Below are 16,205 nucleotides of genomic sequence, written 5' to 3'. Positions count from 1 at the left end.
TCCTGCTGCTCTAAACACATCATGAGGTCAAAGTCAAACACTTAGCAGGTCATATTTCTGTGCCCTTTCATGCATAAGCTAGGATCAGCAACTTCGAAGCAATTCCACTAACAGTTAAGGTGAAAAAATACACAGGCAGCTTGCTGAGGCAACAAGAAAAAGGCAGAGGAAACGAGCTGGCTTGGAAAGTCCTGGCAGCTCAAGCTGTCTCCAGCACAAAAGACGGTATCACAAAGCATTTTATAGAAAACAAACAGCTTTTATTCTAAACTATTTTTATGTCCAATGCTAATTACATTCTATATATTATCTTTCCTTGAATTTTCTCTTTCTTTTTTTTAAAAAAAAAACCCCCCACAATTATGGATAGATAATTTTACTCACAACTGAGTCACAGTGCACAGACTTGAAATTGCTTTGCTGACCTGAAACAGAAACTGTTCTGTCCTTTTACACTGGTAAAAAAACTAGCGCTGAGCATAAAAGAATCCTCTAAATACTAACAAATCTAAAATTATAGCTACAAATTGAAATGTCAAATGAAAAACGAGCACATACTATTCAACAGAAATAAAACTGGTCTTTTAAGTTCAAAACCAGCCTCACATCAGTAAGTGCTGGAGGGCTGAGACAATGCACGTCAGTCACACATGTACAAATGGAAACCGTGACACTCATATTCGTACCCAAACACCGATTTCATACGGAGAAACACCCATTCTGTGCTCACTATACCTGTTTTTAAGAAGAATCAAACGGAAATTACTGACAGTATCTGAGAAACTCAGTTTTAGAAGAAACATATTTTGCAGCCTTCTGTGAAAAATCAAGCCAGACAGTATTTTCCCACTGCAAGTCAATGTTGTTTAAAAAATTCCAGTCTTACCTTAACTTTAAGCACAGAAGAAAACATTTTGGCATCTTCGGACACACCTCCAATGTATACTTTTTTGGTAAAGACAGGCACGTGGTCATTTTCATCCTTCACTTCAATAAATACCTTGGCTGTGTTACCTAAAAGAATGCATGGAAAATATACGTAGATCTTTTGCAAGAAATCTTTAACACCGATTGGAGTTCACAGCCCCAACTGATCACATAAAGTAAGCGTAGGGATAACACTGTAAAAGTAAATACTTTATAAATAATAGCATACTTCGTATGAAAAGTATGAGCTGAAGGAAGTCAAGAGATTTCATGCATTATTTTTTTTTAACCTGCCTTTACTGTTTCTGCATTTGACATTTTTTGTGAATGAATCTCAATTTAACTTGGAGCTGAAACTTGTACCTTTATAGAAAATGGTTCCCATTATCTGTACACCTGCACTTTGCCATTAGGGCTATCTGAGCTTGTCTGCGAGCAAAAAAAGCAAGCTCCTCGGGGAAAGATAAGAGAAGACCTGCAATTCGTTTTTCAAATAAATAGAAAAGCGCACGTACGAATATTTACTTTACTTTCCCCAATTTTGGACACGTTAAAGTCTCACGAGTGTTACCAAGAGCTAATGAACAGGAGACATATGCTAGTAGTTATGTTGCAAATAGCAGCTTGCTTTTTCAACTTCACATGCAGCTTGCTTTAGGTATCTTAATTATTACTAATTCCCATGTGAATACTTAATGGGTGATTCTGCCATGGGGTTTGCAGACTCACAAACGGTCACGCAATAGTGCTGGCTAAGCAGCCTCAGCACTAACGAGTTCCCTGTGGTGACTGAATCACGCCTAAGCCTATCTTCACCACAAACCTGGCGTGCCCAATGGGAGCTCAAGATGGATTACTTCCACCCTAGAGGTCCAACACGTTTCCAAGCAAAATACCGCTGTTAATCCGCGTTTCATTCAACAGTTACTCATCCGCCCCATTTAACAATAAACATCTCTCTCCTCCTGCAAGGAAAACTCCTCTAGCAAAAAGTATGGGCCTAGCACAAAAAAGATTCGACTGCACAGTAATCTACGCCAACACCTCTCTGTCTCTTTCAGAACTGCGTAACCCAGGAAGATTGCTGGAAATGATGATACCCAGTCCATTAAAACCACATTTTCAAGCGATAAAGTGCCTCGTTTCAGAGCTGGTTCTCCCAGCTTGTTTCAGTGCCAGGGTAATTTAAATGTGGCACAGGTGCCATGCTGATCTGAGCCAGCTTCAAAACGCAGTCGCATTTACAAAGAGCTTAATAGCTCTGTCTTTGGGGGACAAAAAAATTAAACCCCAGGCTATTTCTTAGACTGCCACAATCACCAAAGATATTCCGTCATCTAATGGTCCAACTGAGGGGAAACAAATGAGAACTTCACAAACATAACTAAAATCCAGGAGAAACATTTAAAATGCCATCCAGTGTGTTATTAGAGAGAGGGGCAGTAAAGATTGAGGAAAGAAAGAAAGGAAATTACATTTCTTCAGAGGAATGCTCAATTATTCATCTGACACTCTGATCTGTGCAGATACATTAAACAACTTGTAGGTGCTCCACGACAAGCTCTCTTTTTACAGACTCGAAAAAAAAGCCATAATCCAGCATCTGAATGTGTGTAATGTGGACATAATGGTCTATTTGCAACCACCTCTAGTTTGCTTACGTTCATTTCAAAAGAACGTTTCTCATCTTGACAACATTATTTATTACAGCAAAGAAAGATTTCACCGAGGTATTGTGAGGGCCTGTGAATAGCCAAACCTCTCTCTTGTTAAACTGGATCCTCAACGTTCCTGGTTGCAATACCAAGTCACAGCTAGAAACTGCAGCCCTGTCGAGAAAAAATGAGATGCCTAGGCAGGCTTTTTCAGGTCAGCTACCCCTGTTAGGGAAGAAGGCAACTGAAGCAGGATGACAGGCAATGTGTGTGAGTGACCCTGCCCTGCTGAGCTAGTAAACAGTTATATCAATGGCTGGCACCAGTTCATGCTGTAGGGAAGACCCTACTTGTATCACGTTCGGCGCTGGTAGGACTAGGCATTTGCTAACCCGCGCTAGCCCTTCCTAATGCAAATTAAACATCTTTTGCACAGTGCTCACTACCTTCATCATCTCAAGGCAGTGTGGGTGAGGTGGCTTAGACTCATGCAAAGTTTGCTTTGTAATTTGCTCAAAACCATTAGTTTAATTTTCTGGTAGTTCTCTGAGCTGCCAGAATGATGATTTGTTTAGTGATGGTTGAATGCTTTGAAAATGAGAAATGAAAGTTACTACATTAAGCAAAAGGAAATTAAATATCCTGCATATAGACAGACTAACATTAGCATCGTTATTGTAAATTAAACACATACCTTCATTTTATCTTACTGCCTGATTTTTATACACAGCTTATATTTCATTCCTCCTGGCAGACGGAGGGGAATACAGCATTTGTGAACTCACTACCACATGTTTTCCATCCCATCCCAACCTACAGCTGGCCGCGGTGAACGACTTCCAGCCATACAGAGGTTGCCTTACTTCCGCGTAGGGTAAGCCTAGACAGAAGACAGAACCTTAAAAGCCCTCACCACAAATTGTGCCATACGTGTGAAGGTCAGAAGGACATTCTAACCAAACCTACGACCCGAGGACTTCGCTGTCACCATCAGCTCGCCCGGCCCTGGCAGATGAACCTCAGGTGTAAAGGGTGGAGCCAGTTCCGCGCACGCTGCACCTCACCTAGAAATTCCACCGTGCAGGCCCGAAGGGTTTTTGCACTCACGTTTGCAAAGCCCTGCAGCGACAGGCAAGGGATGAAACAGCAGGTGAAAAGCTGCAAGACCTTCTGCTGTGCTTTTTGCAACCGGACTTGCCTGTCCCACATTGGCCTTTTTGGCCATCAGTGCACTGCAGTAAGCGTGGGGAAAGCCCTTCCCAAATCTTCATCTGCGAAGCCAAGCCATGATGATACCAGACCCTTCACACCGTGGGGACTTCCCACAGCCACTCTGCTCGACTCAGTCAGACAGCCCCTGCGCGCAGGTCTCCGGTGCCGTGACATAGGGTGTGGTGTTCCTGTGTCCACAGCCCTGCACCCTGCCTGACTGAAGATGCCACCCAACTGGAGCATCTTCTTACGGATTCTGGTTTAGATTCTGGCCTTAGCTCTTTTCCCCTTCCTATAGCAAATTTGTTAATGCTTGTTCTAAATATTTTTTCTGTGTGCCTCTAGCCCTCTTTTCTGGTACCAGAAGGGAGGGAACAGCATCCATCGTGTCGTGTCCCCTGTTAGCTACTGGTATTCTTGCAGGTAGGACAGTGAACCTCAAAGGACATCAATATTTACACTCACTTTCCAGACGGGAAATTTTACATCCCTATGTTACCTTGCTTCTTTGGTACTCTAGGTCTGGAATCCAGCTCCAGTTACATTCTTTTTCACGGATTCTAGGAGTTGAAACCAGAATTTACTCCTCCGTGGTACTTCTTCTGAGACCAAAGTATCATCCCGATTACTGTGACTGAGCTACCTCAACAGTTGGCCAGATGACAGAAGAAAAAGCATCCTTCCCCAGACAAAGCCACAGAGGACTGCCAAGGTGGCCAAAAAGAGCAGAGGTGAAAGTTGATTGGGTACTACAACCACCATCCTTCAGCTGTAAAAGAAGAGTACTTCACATACACAGGTATGTTTGATAAGCAAACAATTTACGTTTTACTGCACATTTTTATTGCAAAGATACATTTTTGGCTGAATTTTCCCCACCAATTAGTTCAACAGTCATGAAGGTCAAATCAGCCTCCCAGACAATCTGCAAAGGAAGTTTCTGTATCACAGTCTCCTGTCTCCTCTCTTCTAGACCTCCCTGAGATCAGCTGCAGTGCAGAGTATACAGAACTGCAGCTGCTTGTAAGTCATCTTCAGCTTACAAGAACCAAGCACATTGCATGCACTGCTCCAGCTAAATAATTGCTCCCAAGACTGGAAGACAAGGCATTCCGGATCTTCCAGCTTCTCCGATTTGCTTACGGAGCACGAAAACACCCTGAAAGCTGCTCTATCTAAAGGAGACCTAAAGATCCTCTGAAACACTCAAAACTAGGTAGACTATGAATGACTACACAGAAACCCAAAACCACAACAAAACCCCCAAGGAGCTGGTGGAAAGTATTGGGTACTAGCACCTCCAGAAGTTTTTCCCAAACACACTTGTTGAAAAACTCTTTTCCAGCATCACTGCTTACCTAAGCAGTGCTCTCAATGACCCTGGTTCACGCGAGCCTGCCGTTTCTTGCCAGAGTGCAGAAATTAAGTGGAACTAATGCAAAGCTTCTGGAACCCTGGGACAGAGTCAGCTATGCTTTGAGTGTTACCAGATGTTTTACATTACACTTTCACCAATGGCACTGCACTTGTCTTCTACAATATGCCAAACCAGCCATTGATACAGCTGCTCTTCATGCATTGATAATTTCAACATGGAAAAGCTGCAGCTAGCCTAAGCAGGGGCTGTTTGTTCTGCACTAGGTAACAGTAGAGCCTTCTCTTTTAAAAGTTCATTTTAATCGAACTGGGAATGAGAATTGTAATTTATCAGGGTTCAACAGCACTTTGCTTTGCTGCTGTCTTACAAGCCTGTCGAGGAGACTTCGTGCTTTGGCAGGTAAACTAAACTGAACTGCAGCTGTGCTCAATCTCGCCTCACTCAATTTGGCAGAACCGAATAGGAATCAGCACCGAGTGTTTGTCAGTAGCATTGTGATCTAAACCAGCATGTGCCCATAAAGCCTGAAGAAGCCCATGGTGTACTGTAGCTGATTAAGAACAGTGCAAAAAGAAGCTATGAGGAGATGTAAGCAGCAACGTATTTGGAACAGCACTGATCCAAGGTCTGATTTCAATAAAAGTAAAACATCTTTTTCTATCAAATAATTATTTGGGAGGGAGCTCACGCTTTACGCAGTCTCTCTAAAATACACTGCTATGTTACCCAGAGAAATTTGAAGTTTGTCCCAGTGCTTTCGGGGACACTACCCCAGAGCTTGTGTGGCAGAGGAGGGAGGTTTGCAGCTCTTTAGGCTCTGCAGTGGATTTTGTCCATCTGTTGTGTCTCACAGGTTCAGGGACTGGCACACCAGGCAACTTCTAAATCACCATCGACACAAACTTCTGCAACATGTTTGAAACTAAAAATGTAAGGCTACTTGAAAAGTCAGTAATATAGGGATACAAAATTCATTTTCAAATCTAACTTAGTAAAACTACTGTTCCAAATCAGTATGAGGCAGTTGCAGAATTTTGATTGCAAAACCAGAGCCGGAACTGTTCTTTTGCCCCCAACACCCACAGAAAAGCCATGCCCACAGCTGGGAGCACGGCACCAATTTGACAACGGAAATGACCCTCCTTGGGGCAGCGTCTCTGCAGATGTCTGGGGAGTCAGTATGCACCACTTCTTGCCTGGGGCAGCGCCAAAGGCGAAAAATAGTTCTAACTGAATGAATAAAACATGTGAGTAATAAATTGAAAGGTGCATTTTTGCTTAACAATCTTTCAATACCAAACTAAATACCGTCTCTACCAAGGTCACATATTCACTCCTGGCAGTGCTTGAGATATCTTACCTGCTGCTTGTAGAATTCTACTTCTAAGTTGATTTACAATAAAAATTCATGCTACTCTTAATTCTGCAGCATCACGAGAGTTTGGAGGGATATCTTGCTTTAAGTTCTCACCTGCAGCAGGCTGGATGCAAACACAAAGGCAGCACTTGCCATTTCTATAAAAGGAAATCCGCTTATCAAGCCAGTGAAAGCACAACTGTAAAAAATAACAAATGCATTGTTTGCAATGCTTTTAATTTTGTTTTAATGTCTCTTAAAAGACAGTAAAGCCAACCATGCGATTCTGCCATTCTTCTTGCATCTTTAGGAATGTGAAATAAACGCTTGCTGTTCTTCCCTTCCCTACTCTTTAATTACAGCCAATCAAGTCAGCATGAGTGTAAGCAAAAATAACAAAGAGGATGCAGGAGAGATGACAGTGGGACAACAAGCGATGCCAGAAGTTTCCTAATGAAGATGCAGGTGACAAGTCCATGACACAAGAAATCCCCCTTTTCACCCTGCTATGAGAACATCACTCACTTGGGAGGCAGAGGCATTTCACGGTCAGTCTTAGAGACAACCAAAACAAGACAAAATCTACGGCTGAACAACCTGCAGTCAAAAACACTCCCTCTGGCCTCTCTCTCAACAACTGATCGAGCAAGCTCTTAACACAGGTAACGTCTAATGAAGACAAACCCTTCACACAGCACTGTGCCAACTGGTTACACCTTCGCCTGTGAGGTTTGATTTTCAAACAATCTGTTTGCATCTATGTCCAGCTGCAGACAGACACTGGATCAGCCTGGAGGCTCCCTGGCTGAGGAGCCACAGGGGATGGGTGAAGCTGTGCACTGACAGCAACGGTGAGTCAAAATAAGAGAGAAAATGACAACTGCTGTTGGCAGCTCAGTGAGCGAGAGTGCAGAGCCAGGCTGAAAGGGTCACAAGTACAGAGTAGGGGAATGAAAAGATGTGCTTCTCAGATGCTGGAAAATGTGAACATGGAAAAACATAAGACTAAATCCCCCATTTCTGTACTCAGAGGAATCTGGAGGGCCCTTTTGTCCGTGGTGTTCAAAAGCAAACATACCCTGTCTCCCTTGTAAACACGCCCTTTCTCTCCACATCAAAGTGGGCAGCCTTGGTGTCGCCCACCACAGTAATCAGCTGCCCACTAATGCTTTCATTCTTAAAATTAGGACCACGTTCATTTTGAAGGTAGAACCCTCTCTTCGCCCCTTCTTGTCTACACCACTCCACAGCTCTTTCTTACTGTGTTTAGGCTCTTGCTCTTCGCTGCCCTCTCTGATTTCCTGTAAATCCCTCTGCTTCCTCCTGTCATTTCGTTCCTTGCCACGAGGTTATTGCTCTGATCACATTTCCCTGGATATCAAACTGCAGGACAATGAGATGCAGATGAGAACTCTGTGAAGCGCTAACAGTGCTCAAATGACATAAAAGATGACGTTTCCGCTGTTCTTGTTCAAGAAGTACTTCTGGTTTAGTAAATGACTAATTGTACAGATACATTCCCTTCAGCTCACTAATTCACAGCTCCTCCTGGGAGGAAGGAGCTGCTCACCTCTGTGACAGATTACAGAGCAAAACACATCCTGCCATGCAGAGTTCTGTGGTGTTCCCCTGATATCGAGTATCCATTGAGGGAGAACTGAAGGCTTCTATTTGGAAGGTAATAATCACTACCCCATTTTGACCTACAGAAGACCACTGGGCTACAGTATATTGTTATAGACAATCTAATAAGCCAAGAGCAGACAGAAAAACAACCCCAAGCTGCTAAGCTTAACTGAACTGGAGAAGTGTATTAATACAGAAGACCTTTCCGGGCTCAGCACCACGAGGTGCTGATTCCTCAAGCCAGAATTCCAACCTGTTAAACTCACTGGCAGCAGAAAACCTAACTCTTCTTCCATTCAGACGAAGTAAAAATGCACCGCATTTCATATTATCAGTGTCAGTTAAACTAACTCACTTAAGGAGTTAATTTTTGCTGAAAGTAAGAGCGGGATTTTGCATGATTTAGCATCTTATTTTAAAAACCCAGCTTAAGTCACCAATCTTATGTTCTCATACTCCAAAGGACACCTCAATTTACTTTCTCTCCTCATTTATTTATTCAGTTATTACTACGCTATCAGTTGGCACTACCACTGAATGACAAGCTTAGTTACACTCAACACAGTATCATCCCCTTTTCCACTGCACAGATGGAAAGTCCAACTCCTATATAATTATCATCTATAATACCATGCAGTTAAAAAAAATTTGGTACCTAGGTTCTGAGTTTTGTAAAATCCACCACTGTTTTGCGGCTTAGCAGTTTGTCAGCGCTGTGTCACCTAGCTCCGGAAGGGCTCATAACTGCAGCTCCAGAGCAGATCATCAATTCACTGCCAACGAATTCCAGAACAGTTCACCATTCAGTGGTATCTAGCACTGGAACCGGCAGCATTTCATTGCCACTGAGTGCCACAGCAGCGGATTAATTCAATGTCACATAATTCTAGAGAAGTGCATTCAAAGTCACCTATCTCCGAAGTGGTTCATCATTTCAATGTCACCAAAGTCCACAGTGGTGCATTACTTTTCTCTCATCTCCTTCCACTGTAGTTCATCAATTCTATGCCCTGAAACTCGGTATTAGTATTTAACATGATTAAAACTCATCAAGAAAGAAAAAGGTGCCGAGAAAATGGAAAGACATACATCATACAAATGTAGGAATCAAATCTAGAGGTCAAGGGATCTCCACCACAAAGACATAAGTGATTCAGTTAGCAAGCTACTTATGAAGTATTTTAGAAATACACATCTACCAAATCCTTTAGCTATCCATCCAGCACAGTGCATATTCGGAAGCTAATACAGACTGTATACTCATGGATATCCAAACACATGCATGTCTTCCTTTAAAGTGGACTAAATTCAAACTCCGGTCATTATCAAGTAACACTGACTAGAAGAATTCATCCGTCACCTTTTTAAAACTCCTGTCCAGTCAGGAGAAGTCCTCTAGTGCAGACTGTGAGTTGAAAGAGGGATATAGAGGCCACTGCTTCCCTGATCAGAGAGGTCTGCCCAAAGACCTCTGCGGGAACCTGCTGACTCCCTTGTCTGTTCATCCACGTCAGAGAACAAGCTGTACGCTGCATGGAAGCCTCATCTCCCCACTGCATATGGCCTGGCCACATTTTACAGAACATAACCTTAACTGGAGCTCCCAAGCACAAAGAAATGCAGTCAGCTGGCACCACCTCTCTCTTTCTCTCCCTCTCCACATACATCACCAGTGGTGGCTGTAACAGTACACAGAACCTTGTATTGCTGTCAGCAGAATTAAAGTTTTGACCACTGACACCACACACAGGTTCTACTCTTTCTCATGAAAGAAGAAAGATCCATGATAACACACGCTCAATTTCCAAAAGCTTCTGCCTGTTATGTGGGTGGTACTGAAAAGCCTGATGAATGTATTTTAACTATACAGTGTCCCGGGCTATAGTCCATCACTCAATTTTATGGCATGCCCCCAAATATTTAAGTTCATTAAGTCTAAAACCTTTAAGGACTTTAAAACCTGTAAGGAAATTTTCCTTAAGTACCAATTTCACGCGGGTTCTACGGCAGTATCTTTATACAGAAGAAACAGACTTGCACCCTGTTTCAGTTACTATAAAAGAAATCTGAATTTTGATCTCCAATATTTGAACAATGCTCTTAAGCACATGCACCAAACTGGCACTGAAATAAACCAGAGATGGGTTTCCTAATATTCATGGCTACTGTTGTGTCCCTCAGAACAATAATTAGAAGACTAATGACAGAAGAGGACAGCAGAATCCGCCCAGTTAGTTAAGGGTGGCCCTTCCTTTGTAACCCTCAGACTGTTAACTCTCTAGATCACAATCGACAGTGTAAGAGATTCCATCTGTCACGGAACAAGTTTGTTACCTTTGGCAGTAGCAGGCTGGGACTTGGGCTCTCTGCCTGCCTACAGGCCAGCCAAAGAGCAAAAGCAAAAGAGCTGACACAGATCACCTCTCCCTGCAGCAAGGAAAAAAAGGGATCACGCTGCTCTGAGTCCTAATTTGCCCAGTGCTCCCAGGGCTTGGACAGGCACCATGAATTATCTCTTACTCAGGGCAGGTAGAAAGGTGACAGTCTAACACTACTGACAGATGAAAGACTGATGGAAATTTTTTTGCCCCTGGCTTGCTGTGCAGACCTCCTTGAGAACAGAGATCAAAACCAGGTCTGAGGCAGAACGACCCCTACAGCATCATACTGCCAGTAATGCCTTCAAAAGATGCACTTGAACAAAAATTGCCCATTACATTACTGGAAGCTTACAAAAATTGCAAGACAGTTTTATTATGTGCACACGTTGGTAAGAGTCCAAATCTCACCGACACTTAGCAACAGTCTGGTGCTGGCATTTTGTTTATGGTATCTATCTCCCCCATCCACCTCCCCGGATTGAAGGGTGACTAAATATTGGTTATCTGCATAGAGGAGAAGTCTGAAGAAAATCCGAACTCCATTTTTATTTCATGATTTCAAAATAACGATGTGGTGTCCTTTTTTGAATGAATTAGACACGCACATCAATAAACAGCAGGTACCTGAAGCCTGGCCTCCTGGGGATTCCCCAGCCCACTCGAAGGTGAATGCAGGGAGGCAGCACAGCAGCTCCTCTTGGACAGATGTTTACAAAAGAAAGAGGATAAAGCCTTCCCCTCAACCTGTTAGTTCATGGCAACGGTTTTGGTCAGAATCAGCTTGGTTTTTTCCAGTGCTAAAGATCTGCTCTATGATTAGCACTGGTGGAAGTACAGAGGAAGAAAAAGATGGAGAACTGGCAACAGAACTGCCACAGAACTGGTCCACAGTTCACACTGGAATTAACTGTGACTGCAGAACAATGACATGAAATTGCACACACGATGTCCCCTAGCTAGAGCAGGGGAAAACTGAGACTCACAGAGACAAAAAATACAGAACATCCACCACCACCCCGTGAGACAACAAACAGTCTCTGTACAAACATGTACCAAAAAACATTTTGGTATAAGGTTTGTTTTTTTTTTTTAACTAGGGCCCAACTGTGGCTTAAATAGAAAGTTGTACAGGATGGGATAGGACAAGAAGCGAGCCAGATGTTTGATGCCAGACTTCTCCCACCTTTTCCTTATTGGGAAGATGATAAAAATCATCACAGGACACTTCAAATTACTTTTATTAGAAAAAGAAAACCATTACAGGGAAAAACAAAACCCTCACCATGAGACAGAGCCAAAGCAAAAGACTTTGTAAATAAACTTCTTCCTGTCTAGGGATGCTGCAAAGAACCTTCTTTATCCCAGCAGGTCCTTGTCTCCGGTTTGCCCGTAGCCAGGATTGCAATAAACTCCATGCAGACCCTCAGAGGTGCTGAGGGAGTCTTTTTCTTCCTGTCACCATGGCTGTGAATCTGTTTCCGTGGCTCTTGGTACTGTCTCCACGTTTGCTGTGATGTTACCAGCCCAGCAGGGAGGAAGTCAGCATTTGGGCTGTACGATGTGTTTACAAAAAGGTAACTGTAACTGTAACATTCCACCGCAAAGAGCCCTAATTACACTGAAATCTTCCAATTCGTCCCCAACTCTCTGTCTATATATGACTTTTTGTCTGTATCAGTGAGACCTACACCCGTGTAACACTGAGAGGGTTTGTGAGGATTTAGCTCAAGACAGATCAGCTCCATGTATGGAATACCTGGTAACTCATTCTGCCCAGTGATTTCACTTTTCAGCTCAGTCTCTTCTAGGTAACTGCACCGTCTGAAGTTCACAGCATATTTCTGCAGACAGCGTCTGCTCCTGGCAGTGATAACACTTGATGTTCGCAGTCACTGCCAGCGTTTGGGATGCAGAAAGGCTCTGGCTTGTACTTGCTCCTGTGCAGACCAAGGTCACGCTAAATCCTGTGTCCCACACTGGGGGTGCAGTAAGTGAGAGGCTGCACCTGTGGGGAGCAGCGGACAGGACAGGTGACCCTGCACTGACCAGCCAGGTCTTCCATCCTGTGTACGTCATATCCGGTATAAAGCTGAGGGGTCACAAGGGTCAAGTTCTCTTCTTCAGTGGCCGGCAGCCAAGGAGGACTCTGTCCACAGTGACAGAATCACCATCAGGGGGTTTGGCTTCCGTAGCAGTTTTGTATATATGTGTATGCATTTCATTTTATTATTTTCATTAAAGCAGTTTTAGTTTTCTTTTTCAACCCCTAAGTCTCTCTCCCTTATTTCCCTTTCTCTTCCTCTTTGGGAAGGGAGAGGGGTTAATAGAGAGCATCCGTCATTCAGCTAGGGGCTGACCTAGCCCTAACCCTTGAGAATAGAAGGCAAATACAGAGATCCACAAATACACTCTCTGCTGCTCATATACCATCATCACCATCGTATTTCTGATACCAAAACAAGATAGAGTGCAGTTATCAATAACCTCAAAAAATAACAATACAATACATATGTATGTTATAAAGAGATTTTAAAAAAAGGATTTTTAAACTTACTTTTGGAAGGGACACGCAGATTGGATCGTACCACTTGCAAGGAGTCTGCTTGAACTCGAAGCTCGTAATTTTTCACCCTTTCATAATCTAGAGACTTTTTAACTGAGATCACGCCTGTTCCGTTATTGATAGTGAACACATCTGAAATCCAGCAAAACCAGACATAACTAAGATGCATAAACACATTTTTTAATGCCTAAGTGTTTCTATTTGGTGATGGCACTATTCTCTAACATTGTCTTCAGGAAGTCATTCCCATCCCTCCCTCAGGTCTTTAAAAGCCCACGTAACTCCTCTCTGAAGCTCTCTTCAAAGGAGCACGGCAGCTGAATCCGACCTGGTACTGGAATAACCAACTTGAGGACATGCTGGCCACAGCAGACAGGACAAACAGCCCGTTCTCACAACAAGGAGGGTGGGATGGGGAATTCTTCCACATCCTTCCCAACAGTTTAGTGACGTTTTGTGTAGAGATTTCAAGGTTTCAAAACACTGAGATTTGAGATTTCAAAGAAAAAAAGATTACAGCTACCTACACATCAGTATCTCACAGAGAGCACTGGAGAAGGATCTAGGTGCAGGAATTATGTTTTGTTTAAATATCAGGCTCTAATCTAATGCTTGCGGCTACAGCACGACAAAGTCTATAATGCTTTAAAAGAGATTTCTGAGCAAGAAGTACAACTCCATCAAAGCTCTTTATATTCTTATCTCATTATGCCATGGATTCACCCCACGTGGAACCAATGTGAATTTTCACATCAGTGAGAATTTCACTGCATTTTGATTTTTATCATAATTCTGCTCACTAATCTCATCTTTAGCTGGTCTCTAAAGGCTTGATAACGGCAGTTCCTCCTGCTTGTGTAGACAAGGCAGGATTTCACCTTAGCAGCTTTATTTCTCATCAGTATTTCTTGAAGACTTCTGACGCAGCCACTAGGCTTGGCATAACCACGAAGAGTGAAATACTAGTACTCACCCTCTTCGTTTCCTGAAACAATTGAATACACAATCGTCTGGTTCAAGGCGGCCGCTGTAACAACTGCGACCACCGTTCCTTTTGGTGCGCTTTCACTCACTGGTGGGGGTCTGCAGAATTGAACAAAAGTATTCATGTTACCTTGCAGTTGTCTGAACAGCAGATAACTAAAACTTATTCCTCAGGTTAGCAGTTTCATCCATTCTTGCCAAAGCAAGAGGATCTCCTATAACAGAAAGACATACTAAAAAGGTAAAGGTTTAACCTCCGCCTCTTCAGATGCAAAAACCAGTAAGGAGTCTAACTGACAAGATGTGACAATATAAAGACATAACGGTTCTTTGATATGAGAAATGGAAAAGCAGGGAATAATGAGGAGGGAATAACAGAAACACAAGATCCACCACAGACTGACGAATGGCAGGTAAAATTTAAAACGTAATAACTCTCTTCTAATACTCACCTCTACTAAGAAAACGCTGCAAACTATCAGAAATGCATGTAGGAAAATGAATTCATGGGTAAACTTCTACCATTTAAACAATAAGCACTTCAAAGCCACCTCCACAGGAATTTCTACTCTTCTGAAAGATCTAAAAATTTTCTGCCAACTCATTCAGTACTAAAAGCCAAGATGCTTTTCAGGAAATCAGTTGGGACCTAAGTATACATACACATCTTTTAAGCATTCAGTACATTGTTTCTGATTTACTAAGCACCAATTCGTGTAAAGAAAGGAAAAGAAAAAAAAGATTACAGCTACTAACACACCAGTATCTCATGTTTTTCATATCCTACAAACACTGAAAACTGAGTATCTCATATTCAGCACTCTTTCATCGGGTATAAATAATGAGTCTCCTCCTGAAGAATTACTCCGCTCTTTCTCTTCTATTGTTCAAACACTATCTCCTCAGAAAATGTGATGAGCCATGTTTGGAGATGCCCTTTCCTCAAGAAACCTCGAGCTACTTAAGAATGAACAAAGCGTCTGTGCTGATTTATTTAAACCAGCAATCTAAACAATTTCAATGAGAAGAGACACTCTTCAGCTAACCTCAAGTCAAGTGTTCAGATTTTCATCACAGCAAGTAAAGGTTGAATTCACGTCTAAAACTATTCATGCTGGTGTACAAATAAATTTGAAATGAAATTTTTGCACTCAGTCTGCAGATGTATCTTCATTGAAACTAGCATTATGCAGATATTTAAAAATTTATTCATTGAATTTAAAATTTAAATTAAATTAATTTTAATTCATTTATGAAATTTATTTTTATTTATTAAACTGAAATCCCAGGTTGCAGATCCAACTGTTGAACCTAAACCTCTGCCATCACGCACCAAGAGACCAACAACAATCTGCCCTTGATCCTCCTATTACAAACATTTTCTTTGGGATGATTATTGGTTCGAACATCCTATAAAAAGTTTTAGATAATGACACCGAATATATGTAACTAAGTTAAAAAGTTTCAGCAGGTAAATTATTGATTATTCTTAAAACAAAAAGAAAAAAGAGACTTGGTTAGTTTGGGTGACAACGCCTGTTAGCAACCTCTTGCCTTTTTTTTCTTTACTTCTCTTGCCTCTCCCGAGTTCTTGCTCTCAGCTTAATCCAACTACGGCACCGTGTTGCTGGCTTGACCGCTGGCACTCCAGACTACAGCACCCATAAAAAAGACGCCAAAGGCAAACCATACCCATGGCCCGCAGTGCTAAGAGTGCCCTCTTCCTTCCTTCCTCCTTGCGACTTCTCCCATTGCTTTAGTTGCTTGGTTTGCTTTGCTTCCTGTGGAGGGGCCATCCTGTCTCGAATTAAAACACCGTATGTATCACTTAGCGAGGTGAGGTGTCAGTTCTGAGAATCCCTAGGCCTCCCACTGCACAAGTAACAGGGAGAAAACACTGTTCCAGGCTGAGCCGCTCTGGATCCTACAATAGCGACTGTACTGAAACACCGACTTCCCAATTTTTTGCAGGAAAAAAATGATGGTAAGTTCAACTTTTACTCAAACTCACATGCACAGAGCAGATCACTCTGGCTCCCATCCTGCCTCAAGTGTGCTATCAGCAGTAGAAATAAAATTCATCATTGCTACCTGATTTATTAAGCTGAAAAACTAGTGCTAT

The 16,205-nt window shown here is 42.5% G+C and overlaps 1 protein-coding gene across 1 annotated transcript in view; it reads right to left on the bottom strand.

Moving 5' to 3' along the window:
* The window catches only part of LOC104500721 (protocadherin-15), a 111,605-nt gene that overhangs the window by 30,601 nt on the left and 64,799 nt on the right, over positions 1-16,205 (bottom strand). Inside the window, exons 9-11 of the mRNA XM_010144416.1 lie at positions 14,073-14,182; positions 13,091-13,231; positions 887-1,014 (exon numbers count right to left, since the gene is read on the bottom strand). Of these exons, the coding sequence (XP_010142718.1) occupies positions 887-1,014; positions 13,091-13,231; positions 14,073-14,182 (379 nt within the window). The remainder of the gene's footprint in view (positions 1-886; positions 1,015-13,090; positions 13,232-14,072; positions 14,183-16,205) is intronic.

This window comes from Buceros rhinoceros, unplaced genomic scaffold (assembly GCF_000710305.1).
Source record: "Buceros rhinoceros silvestris isolate BGI_N320 unplaced genomic scaffold, ASM71030v1 scaffold2711, whole genome shotgun sequence".
NCBI classification, from domain to species: Eukaryota; Metazoa; Chordata; class Aves; order Bucerotiformes; family Bucerotidae; genus Buceros; species Buceros rhinoceros.
This window is presented reverse-complemented; position numbering and strand designations above follow the sequence as displayed.